The following is an 18,087-nucleotide window of genomic DNA, read 5'->3' as shown; positions in this document are numbered from 1 at the left end:
TTATTTGAGAATTGTACAGACCCTATGGGAGTAATAATCTCCAGTCATGTCCTCTGTTTGATCCATTTTGTTTTGGACTCATGGTAGACGTACACTATGGGATGCATAAATGCTGTGATGTTAGCAACTACATTTTGCATGCAATCTGCAGAGAAAAACCCCAAGCTACACCTACGCTACAGCATACTTAATGCAAGAAACAGTGGTTTATGTCATGTTCTTGCTATTTCATGTTTTTCTGGTGCAATATTCTTCAAAACATGTACAAGTGTCTACAGTCACACTAACAGTTCTGCCAAGCTTTACTAAGGCACAACACTACTTTAAAGTAAATGCTAACGTAGCATGTTAACAGACTCAAACTGAAGATGCTAACATTGTGATGTTTACCTGCTTAACATCATCATGTTAACATTGGTAAACATACTGTACTTGTTCAAATAGCAGGAACAATTTTGTGGACCACTAATGCCATGTATGGGTAAAAATTGATCTCCCTGGACTTCAGGAGTCTCAGCGAGTCTCCTTTTGTTCTATGGCTTTGATTTCAGAAGTAAATCAGAGTTAAAATGAAATTTTACCCACTTGATACTTGTGTGTTTGTTTTTGGGCACGCATTCTTTCCCAGAATGTGTTGTATCACTGAAAAACACGTGCTCCCTACCCCTCTACCCCTGTGCACGTTTGCGTTAAAGATGGAGTAAATGTGCAAGTACCAAGAATATGCGTGCCTACATCTTCACCTAAACACACACACACAAACTGTCACAGCCACTCAGAACATATTATCAATCTGTGAAACTGAAATTCAGCTCCTCACTGATTTAGCGTTATACAGCACAGTGTTAAATCCCATGTTTGAACATCTCTCTTGGTGAACCTGAGTGTTCCTTATTTGGAGTCATATACACATATGAATGTACATGATTCCCTATTCAGTACATGAAGGTGGAATTATTCTTGTTTGTACTGGTTTGGCCTTGTCATGTGTGTGCCGGGTTGAGGCAGACGGCCTCCACATGCCAAGCTCGGATGTTCCGTGTCACTCCTCGCTGACATGCTGACATTTACCGCATCGCTGCCGTCTTTGTGCTGCTCTCATCACCGTGACAGCGGACTTACAGATCGCCAAAAATCCCAGAGTAGTATCAATTTGCTCAGCCAGCCCACAGTGAATGGGGGGGATAAGACGCACTCAAGACTTACACACACACATGCAAGCACAGATTTTTCTAGAGAAATTCAGTGGAGTGCAGAAGCAGGAGTGAAAACACTCACACATACACATACCCTGCTGGCGTGAGCAAGCAATCCAAAGCCCAAATTGGCTGGTGAGATAATACCGTCAGAGGGAAATGATTGAAAATTACTATGAACGACATTTGTGCAGACTGGCCCATGATTTAAATCCCTATGATTATATTACCTCGTCCAAAAGAAAGATGGATTTCAAGCCTGTAAATATGACAACATGGTAGCTGTGAACATTCATTGACATGCATGAATCATTTCTCATTATCTTTTTCAGTATTGATCAGGCATCAAAAGAGAATCCAACAAGCATGCAGCTAAGACTTCATTCAGTGTCCATCATCTGCTGAAAGCAGAAAATAATGCATTATTAATCTCCTCTTGATAGATGTGCTGCTGTTGTCATAAATAGTTTAGAAAGCCTTATGACCAAGTCTAATGAATCAATGTTCAACCTTATGTTATTAATATTAATTAACTGAAATGTATTTCCATGGAATTATAGGATATACTTTGTCTTGGAAATGTTTATAAGGTAAGATGTGATAAAGCATTATTGGTTCAGTGTTTATGTGCTTTAATATGAAAAATCAAATCAAAATTTAAAAAAAAAACAAAAAACGGGGCAGCCGTGGCCTAGAGGTTGGAGATGAAGCTTGTGATCAGAAGGTCGCTGGTTCGATTTCACCATCAGGCGGGCAGAAAAAATTTGAGTGTGATGGTGTGATAATGTCCCCACCCCCCATTAGCTGGATGATGTACCCTTGAGCAAGGCACTTAACCCCCAATATGCTTTTTGCGGTTGCATGTGCATGTGTTGGATGTGTGTGTGTTTCAATCAGTGATGGGTTAAATGCAGAGTAGTAATAGTAGTAATAGAGTAGTAATTTCCCAGCTTGGGATTAATAAATTAAATTAAATTAAAATTAAAATTTAATCTTCACATTTGGGAGAAACTATATCTCACTCTGTGTACATTTATAATTGTCCACGGTTGCTATTCATGTTTTTGTTTTGTTTTTTCTTTCATTTTTCATTTTAGCCCATCTGCAAGAAGAAGCAATCACAGCTTTCATAACATGACCTCTGCTGTCTTAGTTCACAGAGGTGAACAGATTCAAGAAAAAATATCTCCAGGCACTGAAATAGTAGTACTTTATATTGCTTTTTTTCTCCTTGGTTGATATTTACTGAGATATTGACTATACCACCATTTCCAGAACAGCTGTTTTTTAATGGATACCACAGTCCCTCTGGTACTCATGGCACTGTTTAGTTCAAAATGACATTTTGAAATATGAGATTATATCAGTATACATTAGTATAAATGATATGAGTATCTCTGCTACTGCTCTTCTCAGTTGTATGCTATCAATCTTTCCATAATCCCAATGGTTCAGACTGCTGATAACTGGCACATTTATTTGCTGGGTGAGGGGTGTTTATAGCTTGTGAACTACTATCCTGCAGCTGGTTTCTGCTATTCCACTGATCAACTTTCAGCAGCTGTAATGTGCAGAGAAACATACTGCACTAACAAATGCAGCAAAGAACCTTTTTAAAACACACAATGTGGTGAGGAAAACATAACTGCTGTTTGTTATTTACCTTTAAATCAGCTTTGAAATAGATAACCAAAATAATTCAATAATATTCTTTTTGAATCTATTATATTATTGTTATATGTCGGATGCTCCACTGATCATGGCCTTAAATGGGCAGTTAGCACTTGACTTATTTAATTGGATGATGCTTTATTTGACTTTATTTCCGTCTGTAGTAGCATTGAGTGGCACAGGCCCTGTGGCCCAGCTATAGCTATGGCTGTTTCCAGAACAGCTGACAGCATCTATTCTGCAGTTAATGTGGCGTACTGAGAAGCTGCAGTAAAGATAATGTAAGGGTTGTAAAAATGCTAACACTAATTAGCTCTCCAGCGGAGATGCAGCAGGTGAATGGAGTTGGTTAAGATGTAGGACAGACAGGAAGAATGATGGAGGAGATTTTGAAATTGGAGAGTAGATTAACGAGCTGTGGGCAGGATGAAAAGACTCTGAAGGTTGAAAGTGTCATGTAACCTAGAGTAAAGTATCAGATGATTGGAGGAAGGAACATGGGCATCTTCTGTGCAAATATTGATTAGTGTCTGATACAGCAGGACACTGTCAATGAGAAGGATCAAGGATGTACTGTGCTATTTTTAACATAGTTTTTGTGCTCCATCCACTTTGCAATAAGGTTTATCTTCGTGTGCAAATGGTTCATGGAAATCCATTATTTAAAGCGTATCCCATGCATTGCTCTCAATTGCACCTGTATATGTGTATTTATCTTATTTTAAAGTAGTTTACATCTTTGACATGCAATAAAACGACTTCATCTATGCTTTATCCTCACATGAACCTTGTTTTCCCCTTCAATCTAAAACAGGCCTCAGTGTTAAAAGTTCAGGTTTTCAAGACTGAAGACGACATAATGTTTTTTCTTGAACTACCATCAAACTTTTACCACATATCAATTGTAACATTAAAAGAGTAAGTCTAAGTAATCCCTGTCAGATGAATGGAATCATCTAATAATATTGATTAATTTTGCAAATGACCCTGATTACATTCAGTCATGGTGTTTTAAAAATTACTACTTTCTGTTCATAGCAACTATGGTATGGTTAAAGTTAGGGAAAGATCGTGATGAAATCCAAATTAAGTATCAGTAAGGTATGGTTAAACTCCACTGATCAATGTTTATGTATTGAAATGACTGTGTAATGTGAGAGGCATCACCCAACTTTGCATTTGAGCTTTTTAACATTTATCAGCTAATTGTTTGGGTTTTACAGCCAGCAAGTTCACTGTTGTGGTTCACTCTGATTGCTCTCATCACTGTTGCTGTAAGGAAGCATGCAGCTGTTTTCAACAAAAAAAAAATTCACTGTACATTACCTGCCCAGCGCCAAAGTAAGCAGCTAAATAGAAAGTGAGATAATAAGCAGCTAAAGATATTGCTGTGTGACAGGATGCAAACTCTTGCACACTTTCTGCATTACCCATGAGCAGGTATTAGATGCAAGTTATGAGATTTGTATCCATCCAATATGAATGCAAGAATATGTGTGATACATTGCATATACATATATGAAAAAACAAATTGAAAATAGTACATGAAGTGTACTAAGTTATTAGCTAAAGTGGCTTCAAGCAAGCATAATGACCTACGGCAGTACAAAAATGTCCATATATGGCTTTTTTCTGCTTTCTTGACCATAGGTGGTTGCTGAAAGACCTCATTTCACAACAGTAATTGGGTTATTTTAAACATTTATGAAGCTTTAATGATAGGAATTACTTTACAATTGTTAAATGACCCAGCATTTGGCCCATCTGTCCCTCCATCACCAGAACCTGTGTTATCTGGGGTAATTTTGTGATGTGTATAGTGGTCATATCTGGAGCTGAATTGAGATAATGTTGCATTATGGGAATAAAACTAGTCCCATGAGTCATCCTGTTCTGTAAGGAATTAATGGTCCACTCAAAGCTGAAAGCTTAAAAGCTGCTTCTTTAATAGGGGATTATCACATGAAAGAACAAAGCTACCATACAAGCAGCAACAGGACACGACCATGTTGTCATTGTCATTTAACTAGAGATTGTTTTTGTTTGTCCAAATGACAGCTGTCAGGTTCAAAAGAAAAGTCCACACACTCTGTTATAACAGATGCTATTGCTTTAACAAAGGGCAGAACATTTCACAAACTATGTTTAATTGATAAAATATCTGCAGTTATGCGCAGCCAGAGAAAAACTGCTTACCAAACCAATTCCAAATCCCTAATCTATTAGATGTATTAATTATTCTGTCAGTACATTAGTCAACATTACGGTGTGCAGGGACAAATCTTAATGTTTAAATTATATATTAAGACAAATATTTTTCTGTGTCTTTGGGATAGATAGTTATCATGCAAGCTAAGCACTTCTCTAGGCTGAAACCTGCCTTTTCCCGCTCTACAATGGTAATCAGCCTTCTTGTTAAGTGGAGCAGCAACATGAGAAGTGACACAGTGGAAAATATGACCCCTGCTCTATCAAGAGGAGGCGTTTTAATCACAAATCAGTTAAAAGCTATAAGGGAAGAGGCCCTCTTTGTGTTGCCAGGTTTAATCAAGAAACACTCACAGTGTTTTGCTTTGAATAGCAGGAGAGTACAGTCTGACCTCCACATCCCATGGGAATTCATTGAATGATCCAGCTAGGTTCTACTGCCAAGAAGCAGGCAAGAAAGTGAGTGATAGATGACTAATTTTGGAGTGAAGTGGAAACGACAGCAAAAAACACAGCAAGTTTTGTGGTAGATCAATGTGCTGGAGGCATTCAAGTTTAACAGCAGTCCTATAAAGTCTTTATTTTGATTCTGATTGATTGATTTTGATTGTATTGAAAATACATCAGTACAGGCTTGTAATAGATATTAGAAAGACTTTTTCATGAAATAATGCAGTTACTGGTGATGTCTCTATCATGTCATGAACACTGTTCTATTGACCAGGATATTGAACTCCTCAGTCTAGCCAACCACAATGAGTGTGTCCTTTTAACATACCTGGTTAAATAACAGATTTAAAAAATATCATTTAGAAATACACAGCAGTTTTTCTCTAGCAAGGTCAAATGAAAGCAGGAGGAAAGAATGGTATGAAGGACAAATGAAGGAATGGATAAATGCAGTGCCATGGTCAAATGGCATAGATGACAGACACTTAATAAGCGACTGAATTTGAGAAATGGCACTGGACGAATGACAGGAATAAATGAGAGAGCGAATGAGAGGAATAAATGATAGGAGGGGATAGGGCTGTTCTCTGTGTGTTTTCAGTCTGTGCAGGTTTTCAGGGGTGGAAGGCAGCAATGAGGACACACACTGGGGAATAGAGAGCGCAGGAATGCAAACACACACACACACACACACATTTTTACTTAGGGTGGAGACAGGTGTAGGAACAGCAAGAGGCCAAATCAGCCAAGCTGTTATCAATGTTTCTGACCTGATCACTCCCTCTATCTCTACAGCACACACACACCCGCCCACTCACTCACTCACACACACACACACACACACACACATTTTTGGCAAACGCTACCCCATCTTCACACTCCTAGGTCCCTGGCCCAATTGGAGCAGTATCAGTGAGTGATGGTGGCCCACTCGTGCCAGAAGACCTGTGTGGAAAAAGTCATTTTTCACAACTTGCCATAATGCAAACTTCTCTCCAATGAGACCTCAGGAAACATTTTGACTCTCATTTTTACTCTGTGTTTGGAGAACTGACTGTTACTAACATCTGAAGAGTTTAGACAATGTCATTATAGATCTGGTCTCTCACTGGAAGAAGGTCTTTAAGTGTAGCAAATGTAATTGTCCAACAAAGAGAACTGTTCTCAACCATCCTATTAAAGGAATGCACCTCTGATTTGACAGATTAGGATCAACCTGAGAAAATAACGTTATTGTCATCTGTTGATTGGGTTTGACAATTTTTACCAGGAGGGGTGAGCATTATTGGGAATGTAGGATCCGGTGTTTTTAGTGAACATAATTCTTTTTTGTTAAAACTACCCCTAACTCACAGCCATGGGTGGGTCTTATTCAGTGACATACACCTGACACCTGGGTCAGTTTAATTCCTCTGTACCTTCCAAAGAGCCAATTTGTTTTCAAAATGTTGTATCTATTATAATAAAACAGAAACTTTAAAGAAGAAGTTGAACAGTGCTGTAAATCTTTGGGAGGCAGAAATCATCTCTCTGCTATGGCTGCCATCAAGATATCTCATCAGTCACATCTATCTTGCTACGACTGCAGTGTCTTCTCTCTTTGAAGTTCTCCAAGGAATAAGTACAGAGTAATCTCCCCCAAATCCTCTCCAGGGACAGAGGAACAATATTTTCTCTGAGGCTATTCTCAGACATACTGTACACACCTGGCATCTGTGTGTTCACTCCCTCCTCCTTCTCTCCTCTCCTCTGTCCTCGATTTTCTCCTACTGTCTTCCTCCCGAAGATAAACACTGCCAACAGCAGTAGTAGAAGTGTCACCTGAGGCCATCGTCTTTCACAGACTGCAGCAGCCGCTCTACAGAGAGCTCATCCATCCCGCACTCTCCCCGCGCCATCAGCCTAATGCACTCATTACCACAGACTCCACTATAAAAGAGAGGTTCCTGCCTAATAGACACTGTGGCTGCAGGAGCTTTTAAACAGGGTGATGTAACTGATAGCAATTTACATAGAAAATACACCAGAGATATGGAGGCTGTGTTGAAGCAGCATCAACATTTTTATGTTGTTTCTCAAATGCCCTAATAGAGCAAAAACAAGATTAGCATACGTTTTGTGTTTTGGTCGGCGGGGACATGATGCTTCTATGCTTCTATAATGACCCCATGAAAGTAATGGAAAGTATTGTCTTGTAACCCCATTTTCTGTAGTGTTTATAAATCAAACCACAACTCAGCATCCATCTTTGCCTCTGCTTTGTGCACAGTTGATTTTAGAGCAGACTCAAGCAAGCTGACTGGAGCCACGTCCATTGTGTGGTTGGAACCGAGCCTGTAACACTCAGTGGTGATGATGGTGAACAGCTGGGCTTGGCTGCCGGAGCCGTCGGCATGCGATGAAATGATCGATAGCCTAATGCCAGGATTTCAGCCTGTGTTTGGGCAGTGTGGCACCACATAATGGGGAGTGGGGATAATTATTTCATCACAGAGATCTGGAACTGGGACTTTTTAATTTTCAACTGGTTCTCTGTGGAGAGCAGTGCATGATGCCTTGTGGTAAGAATGTAAGGATAAGTAGATTGTTCACATTAGGGATCCTTTTCAAATGAACAGATTCATTATTATGTCTATTAATCCTTGGGCTGGCCATTCTGTTGTTGAGCTCTTACTCAGCTTTTGCTGTTAACAGGAATTAAAGCATTTATTTTAACCCAAACTGTCACTGTTTATGTAATACTAGTAAAATGATTTTTGGGGTGCCTTATTGTTAAAAGGTTGTCACATACCAGCCCTACTAGTTGCTGTCACTCAACTCATCGGCGGGATCAGCCTGCTCAGGTCCGCTCTTCTCTCGTGATCTCATTCGTTAAGGTTTATAGAAAGTAAACACATTAGTATAAGACAGCTATGTCATCTGCTGTATAGACATTTAAAATGATTGTGATAAAATTAGAGATGTGAAACTTCCTTTCATTTCCGTCCTGCTCTCTGTGATCAAATATCCTGTTTTAATACAGTTGATTTCACAAATGCTTCTCCCATCAGACAAGAAAAGTTTATGAAATGGTGATTTATTAAATATTACCAGTAGTCATTCCCGCACTGCTGTGCTGTGGTGATAAAATAATTATTTCGTGACGCAAAATCAACATAAAAACAGATTCACAGAGAACTTTAGAGGCAATTAAAAGTTGTCCTAGTTTCACTGCTACACAGGGCCCCCCCGGCCCTCTCTGGATGGGCTTGTATTATTGTTTTGCAAAGGTTTTGAAAGACTTTTCCACAAAGTGTTTTATGTTAACATCTTTAATTTCACTGATGAAGAAAACCACAAGTGAAAGCTGTACAATGTATACAAAGCATACAATGCCCTTTTATTACATTCCAGTAAACAAAGGAAGATGGACCAGGTTGTATTTCTTTGATGGAACCAGACTAATCTAATTAATAAGAATCTAATTTACACATAGTCTGTATATTCTACGGTGTGGCTGCTGTTAGATTTGTTCTGCATTGTTGACCTGAGATCTAATAAACCCTATCTGTGGTCAAAGAGAGTGTCAGCGAGGTGCTAGGCTCTGTTTCACTGTGCAGCTCAGCTGTGTGGAGAACATCCTCAGGGACATTAATGGGGGTCATAAACTCTGATACGGATATTTGAACACATTGAACTCTAACTGGCCTTGCTCAGACAAGGACACATGCTCTCCCCTGGGGCCATTTCCATGAACAGAATTGGAAAATAGAAACTATTGATTTCTCTCTGTGTTTAATGCAATTTCCTTGACTGTGTTTTATTAATGTTTAACATTTTTTTCCCTCTTGGTTTCTTTCTTTTGTCTGTCCCTATTTGGAAGTCAAAACAGTTAATTTGTCTCATTTCTGTTTTAGTTTTGTATGTGACAAAAAGGAAAGAATTGTCAGTGTGACTGTGTTTTGGAGCAACTAAGGGAGTAAGTTATCAGCATCAGACTAGAAGTATTGTACAAAATCTAAATGTAATCCAACAACAATGTGCAAAATAATGAGAGGAAAAATGTGTAATCCTGGCTTAGACGTACTGTGAATGGCCTAAATCCTGTCATTGTGCACAGTGGACTTTTCAGTGGTGACAGACAACTGAAATGTGGCCTTATAGCATTACAGAAATATCCTACAGACTCTAAGACTCTAAAAAGAAGGCTTTAAACACTGTTTTGAAATCTGAATATAATTCATAATTCCAACATTCTTTATATGGTATTATTAAATTTCCTCACAATAATCATTATGGACACAGATTAAAATGCCAGCTTTGTCCTATATGTCCTGATATTAACAAAAAGGGGGAAAAAAAGTGATTTTGGTACAAATATACGCGGTCCATTGTTATTTCGCTACTGTGAAATGTGATTAGTCCTGGTCTTCACTGGCTAAAAAGCTTGAGTGAATTGTTTCTGAGTAGACATAAGTATAAAGTAGTCAACTGATTAAATTGAGGTGCTTGTGTTTAGCGTAATGTTTTAGCCGGCGCTGCATCAGTGCCAGTTTGTTATTGATAGTTTGACGCTTGCACAGCAGTGCTTTGGCTCTGTTCCAAGCCTAGGCTGAAGTAATTGACACATTGCCTGCTGGGGTTTGTGATTAACTTTATTGACATATAGGGGGAGGTGGGTGTGTGGCATAGCACACAGTTGGCAGAGCTAACAGGCCTTTCAAGCTGCTAAGACAAAACAGCATTGATGTTCAGGACCTAGTGCACTGCTGTCCAGTGGAATGCCTGGAGAGAGTAGATTTATTTTCTAAGTATGTTGATTCAGCCTAAAAGCTCCTGCCAACGTGTTTCTCTGCATCACACTCACTTTAACTCCCTTCACTTGATGATGTTGCTCAGTGATACTCAGTGATATATTACTTATTTATAGAAGTAAGTGTGAAAACATGTGGAATAATCTGCATGACAGACTATCCCTGTCTTGTTATAAGAGGACTCTACGATCAATGTACAAGTCAAGTCATTTAGCCTCTGGGTCTCTTAGCAGTCTCTAACATCTAAGAAAAAGACCTTTATGATGTTACCAGGGTTATCTCAGCTTGGACCATATATTTATAACAAAACCCTGACAAAGAGACGCAAATGACTTGGATTACGGTCTATCTATCATCCAGCATTTTGGGAACTTCTTTTGGGAACTACTTTAAATTAGTGTCTTTAACATTTACAACATAACAAACTGTATTTCTCAGTGAAACTGACTATATAGGTGGGGTTTAGTGACAAGAAAGACTTAAACAACATCCTTCATGTTTTATTTAATGACTCAATATCTAGCACATCTTAACACAATGCAGAACTGTAGAGCTGGTTTCCAACTCAGGATGGAAACCTCTATAAGATGATTGCTAGGGGAAAAATGACTTCTGAATTCTGAAATACAAAAGTATTTTTGTTTTTTGTTTTTTTAGACTTTTCTCTAATCTGTTTCAATTTTTTTAATATTTCTGTCTTTCATGTTACTAGGGCTTGTAATCATATCCTGGGTTGAAAAGCAGACATGGTTGGGAAACACTGCTGTGAATAAATCAGAGAGCAAACATGTACTTATATGTGAGGTTTTAGCCAACTCGCTCAGTCATCCCAATGAATGGAGGATGAATTTAATTTTATAACCCCAGGTCAAGTTGAGCCTTTAAAAATATTATTTTCACCCTTGTTGTGCGTCTGGCCTGGTTTCTGCACATCATTGATGTAGTCTCATACAGTCCTGTGGACCCTCTGGGACATGAGTAGATGACAAGCACATAAAAAAATCATCAATTTGTTTACATGACTATTTTTTGCAAACATGTACCTGCCAGTGTGGCAGAGAATCTTCAGAGATTTGCTTTTTAATTTTGGGTCTTGCTGATGCCTAAAGGGGCCTGATAGCACCATCTCACTTGCTTGCTGTCTCCTCTGCATGGGAGTGGGGGGGGGGGGGCGTTGTTAATGTTTTTATTGCAAGAAAAAAACAGCGTCTGGTGTCAAATTATGAATAAGTGAATTAAAAGGAAAAAGATTGTCCACCCTGATCTTGATGAAACCATGAATGGATGGTAGACATTTACTGTTTTAATTCCCTTTTGAGCTGTTTTCAGGGGCCCAGAAATTCTAGCTATGCCCCTGAGTCCACCTTCTGCTTCCTTGACATGAGAGTTTGATTGACAGGTTCAGTCCTCCACTCTTTACTCTGACACAGCTCTCACATACACACACAGAGGGTGGGTGTTAACTCTATTAAAAAACAGCAGGATGCCATTAACTCTGTCAGAGGAGACTTTAATGTAATTAACAGTGAGGAGACGAAAGGTGGCAACTGCACGTCTCACACCCCCTTTGCAACAGCTATACACACAAACACACTCCCTCCTTGCTCCAAACCCCTGTTGAGGAAGTGTGTCTTTAATTAAAAACCCCCCATCCAATATATACACGTACACGCACACACTCACACTTGTTCACAAACACCACTCCAGGTTTCATGTGCTGCAGTCAGAACATACAGGCTTGATTAGTATTAATCCTTATCTCCAGAATGGACAGCTTCTCAATTGTGTTTATTCCTCGGCTGGCTAATTTCATGAAGAGCGTAATTACAGCATTTTCAATTTCTGCCCTCTGCAGAGTTATGAGGCCGACAGTATATCTCTGCACTGCAGCTGAGAGGGTTAGGGTGTGAGAGTGAGTGTGTATCCATGTATCCCAGAGCGCTTGTGGAAGTGTGGTTGTGTTTTTCTGACTAAAATGAGAGGGAGAATTAGCGGGTTATGCGGGTGACTAATACAAGAGATAATTTCACGCCAAAATCCAAATTGGAAAAGCAACTGAAATCATGACAACTGTGTAAACCTTTTAATAGACACCAGTTCTTGTGCAAATATGTTAATTTGCTAAAAATGGCAAGTGAAAATATTAAGATAATGTGGATGCAGTCGTTTTAGGGCCAGAAAATTGATGCCTGGTCCAGAATGTGTTCAGTAACACTGTGATATCCAGTAATCTGATTTACTTGCTGTCTATGTGGTGTGTGTTCCAGCAGTAGGAGGATGAAAGGCATGTCAGCCCTGATTAGAGCTGCCGAACTGGCACAGTTTGAGTAAATGTGAGGAGTGTGTGTATTCATGCCCGTGCTTTGGTCACTCTCCAGTAGGGAGATCGGAGCTGCCCTAAGGCAGTGGCCATCATCCCATCCTTCCCAGTTCCTCCTTTCATCTTCCATCATATCGCTCCCTTCCTCCTCTTCCTCTCAGCAGTGCGACTGTTTCCCGCCTCATATCTCCACTCTTACTTTTTGCTCAAATGTTCAGTAAACAGCCGCAGCGCATATCTATGCACTTATGTGCGAGGATGCCTTTTCAGCAAGAGCAGCTGGTGTGTATATTCGGATGCAGGCAGCTCATCAGCGATGCTCTGTCAGCTTTGATAATAACTTGGGGCCCCGAGGCGCTGTGGCCCCTGATACTTTCTCACACTCCTCCAGCTCTGCAAACACAGGGCCACCATTGCCAGTAAAGCGTCTCTGCCTTCACTGATAATGAGCTCTGTGTCCTCATAGATAGTCTAGTGTGGACGGGTGCCAGATCCCCTTGAGGTGGTGAGCGCTGCACGACTTCTGACACCAACAGGACAGCAGCTTAGGTCCTGAGCACACATTCCCACTTACTAACAGACAGTCATTAATTTAGACTTGATTAAATGAAAATGTAATGATGCCCAAAGGGAAAGTTAGTAATTACAATGGCATGAAAGAGGGTCGAGGAAAGAATGAGACAAATAGAGGGTGTCTGAAAAGTCAGATAGCTTAGTATCAAAGTTTTACAAGGTAAGTTGCGAAGAACATAGTGATTAAATATGTGGTAAATGTGCAAAACATATTATGATTAAATATGTTTAAATGTGTTGTTATAAAGATCATAAAAACAGTTCATTATGCTAAATAACCAAACACTGATGATTATCCAACAAACAGACTAATAAAGAAATAGCACTGTGGCATCCATATCCATTAGTTTTAAATGCCCCCCCCCCCTTCAAGAAGACAGAGTTCCCCCTGACCATAAATCTACCTCTTAAAAGCCTAATGTGACACGGAGACACATATTTAGCTAACAGTTTAGCGCAGTAATTAGCGTTTGCGAGCTCTCAGCCTCTGCCAAGTGCCAGCCGCCCAACATCTGTTCCTCTGCTGCCGCCGGGGCCGGCTCTTCCACCCTCGTCCCTCCCTCCTCCACCAGCCATCTTTACCTCTCCGCGGGTGGCAGAACACTTCAGTCGGGTCTGGAGTGAAGTGATAGGCTCAAGTGTGACAAGAAAAAAAAAAAGCGACAGGTTTGTGGTGTCCCCAGAGCTGTTTGAGCATTCACTTCAGTCTTAAAGGAGGGAGGTCCTCCTCCTGCAGTAACCTTGACCGTCTCCCCGCTTCCCCACCAGCCACAATTAAATCACGAGGAGCATGTTGGGCCACCCAGCCTCAGCTGTGGGCGTGCTCCATCAGCATATCCTCAGCGTATTCTCCCTGATGGGGAGCTTCTGCACTTGCCTGTGTATATTGGATTTATTTCTCGCTCCAGTAGTGATGGATTTTCCATTTGCCTGTCTTGTATGGTGGTGCACCATTGAGAGAAGCGGCACATCAGGACTGTTGCATCTTCTGTCACTCGCAGTCGCACACCGTTTGCTCAGTGCCATTTTAGGATTTTGTTTTCTCGAGCAAGCCATGCTTATCCATATTGTGGGAGCCCATTTAACTCTGATAAGTCATTGTTCACACAGTACAGAGGGGTAAGTCTTTGCAGCATTCAGGCAGGGTCTACACCCCTCCCCATTCTCTCATTCTCTGTTCTCCTTTTTCCTTCCTTTACTCTTTCTTTATCATTTTGCCTATAGCTACTCTGTGGGCAAATTGTCAGTTCAGAGCTTGTGCCCCAACAGGAAGCGGTGGGGTGATGGGGGATGGGGTGGGGAGGAGGGGATTATGACAGAAACAGGATGAAAGGGGAGAGAAAGGGGAAGGTGGCAGAAAATAAAGTTGCTCTTATCAGAACTTGCCAGGAGCAATGCACACACAAAGCTGTTTGGGAATCCAATTTAGTCTTTGCTGTTAGTTTAAGTGATATCAGTGCAATTAGCTGTCACAGGTTAGAGTGTGAGCCGCTCGCGTTAAGTGATTTCCTGAAATGCCCACTGGTGGAAGTGTGAGGGGGATGTCATGTCTCCATGAAAAAAAAAAAAAAACTTCCGTCGTCTTCTTCACAGATGGACCACTTCTTTATACAGCCTGCTAATAAATGTCAGCTGCCTCTTTGCTCTTTTGTTTTGCCTCTGACAGCTACTCACTCTGGATTTAAATGGATTTCCTTCTTCTATATCTTTCTACAAGGGTGACTTTGAGGCCTTGTAGTTTGAGCCTCATGTAACTCAATTGTGCTGTAAGATTTTTATTTTTTTTTCTGGAGAACTACAGAGAATGTCCACATGTCCTTGGTTCCTTTTCACAAGAGCAATTGCACAGAAGGCGCATTAGTGGTATGTGATCAATTTATAAAGCTCCAGTGTGAGTTTCTGCTGATGTATTCTGTCTATATCATGGCTTCTTTTCAACACTACGCACTGTATAAGTCTAAAACAGGAGTAGATATTACCCAAGGTGACTGAACGGGGGGCAAACTTTATGTAAGCCGATTTATGTCAGCCCAGCTCTCCTGCAGCATATATAAACTCCTCAGTGGTCTCTGTTCCACAGCTCTTCTTGACTAAGCAGTATTCCAGAAGTGATATATCTTTGCAACTTAAAAATGCTAGTTGAAACTCCAGGACTGCCTGGGAACACTGGTAAGACAGGAGATGTCTTTTGCCGTATCTTTTGTAAGCTTTTGTGCCTTTGTAATGAGGGAGAGCAGCAAGCACAGACGCTTTGCCTGATGCCTCCTTCAGTGTGTGGGCTCACCATGTGACACTGTCTAACCTCTATTAAACAGACACATTGTGTTAGATACATGTAATTGCATTAGAAACAATCAAGTTCTCTCACAGAAATGCAACACACAGCGTACATTTCAAGGAAATAATATCACCCATAAAATACCAGCTCTCCCTGTACACCTGTATAACGTGCACCTGACATCTTTTTAAAAGGGGTCAGATCACTGAGACTGCACACAGAGGATGACTGTGCTCCTCTGCATTGCAAAACATTATTAAAAGTTTGTTGATTTAAGGTTTAGGGCACCAATTCAATACTGTGACTTTTATTTCATAGAACTATGCTTATTTTCATTCATTCTCTGCCTGTATTTCCACCTGACTGAATGTGATTAACACTGGCCTCATTCCTCCTTTTTCTCTCCTCTTCCTCCCTCCCTTCTTCCTGGTCTCAAGGGGAGATCTGTGCGTTCAACATCCACGGGCTGGAGGCTCCGTTCGAGGCAGTGGTGCTGAACGGTACGTCTGGTGAGGGTCAGCTGAGGGCCCGTGGCCTGGTGGACTGCGAGCTGCAAAAGGAGTACACCTTCATCATTCAGGCTCATGACTGTGGTTCTGGCCCCGGGGGCACAGAGGGCAAAAAGTCCCATAAGTGAGTAAGACAGACAGCAGCAAAAACAAAAGCTTTTGAAGTCTGACAGAATGCACAGTTATATCCACAGTGCATACACTTGGAACAATTTCTAGGCAAACAATGGCATTTATAGGTTTGACTTTGTGCTACATCCTTAGAGCTTGTACAAAGCCACTGAAAAGGAAATACCATCAAGGACAAGATAAAAGTTTTTCATAATTCATATCATCAAAATGCTTAGGCTAAATTATGTAAAACTACAAGTACTTACTGTATAATTCATCATTCATTTAGTCAGTTGTTTAAGTTCAAATTAGAAGCTGTGCCAGAAAACAGTACTGGTTTAGAAAGTTGGTTCTATATAAGTGTGTACTCCTGAGCAGTGTGGTTACAACTGAAAGCAGGGGCTACTAAGGGCAGGGAGAAGGCTGGGTGGTGGTGGGAGTTTGGTGTGCATCTCTAGCTGGCATCGGTGGCATCTAGTGGTGAGGTTTCAGATTGCAACTAACTGAATACCCCTCACCTCCCACAAATATCAGTCAAACAGCACTCACATTTTGTCCCCAGCTCTTTCTCCCCCTGCCATCCACTTGGCTACAGCTTGATCCGAGATTCCCCAGAGAACCATGCATGCCAGCCAAGCACCAATAGACCAGTTCAAAGAGGTCAACTGATAAAAATTATTTGTTACACTTGTTGGCTCTCTTAAGTGCTGCCTGGAAAAATAAAGCCTGTCAGACAACTACCTCTTTCTGCTGTATGCTGCACACCTCCCCTTCCTGTCTTACAGCTCATCCTCTTTGCTACAGCCAACACTGGAGCCAAGCACAGAAATCTATCATCTTGTCTTGCTTATAGATGCTCACAGACACACACCGGCACGTACTGTATACACAGTAAACTTAGAATTATAGCAGCAGGGGTTTTCAAGAAAGTTTTAAATCAGCAGAGCGTAACTTGGGTTTACTGTATGTTATTTACTATATTACTGGTGTGCATGAGTGTATGTGACTTTCTGTGTACAAGGAAAAAAAGATGATGGATTTTAGCTACTATTTCCATGCTGTTGATCATGTTTTATATCCCTTTTAAGTACGCTGGCATACTGTTATGTCACACTATTACTTTCGATCACCATAACTCACCGCCCCGCTGTGACGGAGACCCAGTTTGGTTGGCGCAGACAGGCAGACGCTGGAGGGGAAGTGAATTTGGGGACACTTTAATGGCCTGTCCTTTCACTGGCAGCTCTCAAAGGATGAGGCTACCCTGTGGCCGCATCGCTAACTTGCTCGCTCCGATTTAGAAAGAAGCTAATGGGGAAGAAGAAAAAGAATCTCTGCCTAAGGCTGTGTTCAAATTACACATGACACGTCAGCAGCAGAGAAGGAAGGCAGTCAGGAAAATTAGCGGCTAAAGAGGACAGGGGAGAGGATCAGGAGTGACACAGGATGAGTCTAAACTTCACTATCCTTTATTCTTTCCTGCTCTGCTTACTCCTGGCTGCTGCCCTACTTCTCCTCCAGCTGTCTGACTCTGTCCTTCTTTCTGTCAGTCCTTCTGTCTCTGTTACACACTTTATTGTTTGAATGATTCGTCAGACTGCCTTTGTGAGTGTACAAATAGACAAACTTTGAATATACGAATCATCCTGCCAAGCCAGTAAAAGTGTTATGTTGCCCAGCTCTTGATGACCTTGTGAGAAACCACAGCAGTAGACAGCTGACATTAATGACTGCCTTCCTATGAAGCCGGGCACCAATCTCACAGAGTGGAGATTTGCCACCTCTGAATCACATTGCGTCAATCTGCCTTCTGAGATATTTCTCTTGGCTGCCCATGGAAGGTTTAGTCACTTGTCAGCAAAGTGCAAAGCTCGAATGAATTCACCTTAAACTCCTTGAAACTGTTTCTGCTCAGGTCAGCTTTAAATGAAACACAAATTAATCTACAATACTGTAGAGCTGACCTCTGCCAAAGTGA

The 18,087-nt window shown here is 40.9% G+C and overlaps 1 protein-coding gene across 1 annotated transcript in view; it reads left to right on the top strand.

Annotated features, from left to right (window-relative positions):
- LOC124058875 (calsyntenin-2-like) overlaps positions 1 to 18,087 on the top strand; it is a 209,570-nt gene that overhangs the window by 108,849 nt on the left and 82,634 nt on the right. The window contains exon 3 of the mRNA XM_046388472.1: positions 15,927 to 16,122. Coding sequence (XP_046244428.1) covers positions 15,927 to 16,122 — 196 coding nt within the window. The remainder of the gene's footprint in view (positions 1 to 15,926; positions 16,123 to 18,087) is intronic.

The sequence above is a fragment of the Scatophagus argus genome, chromosome 5 (assembly GCF_020382885.2).
Source record: "Scatophagus argus isolate fScaArg1 chromosome 5, fScaArg1.pri, whole genome shotgun sequence".
In the NCBI taxonomy this organism is placed as follows: Eukaryota; Metazoa; Chordata; class Actinopteri; family Scatophagidae; genus Scatophagus; species Scatophagus argus.
This window is presented reverse-complemented; position numbering and strand designations above follow the sequence as displayed.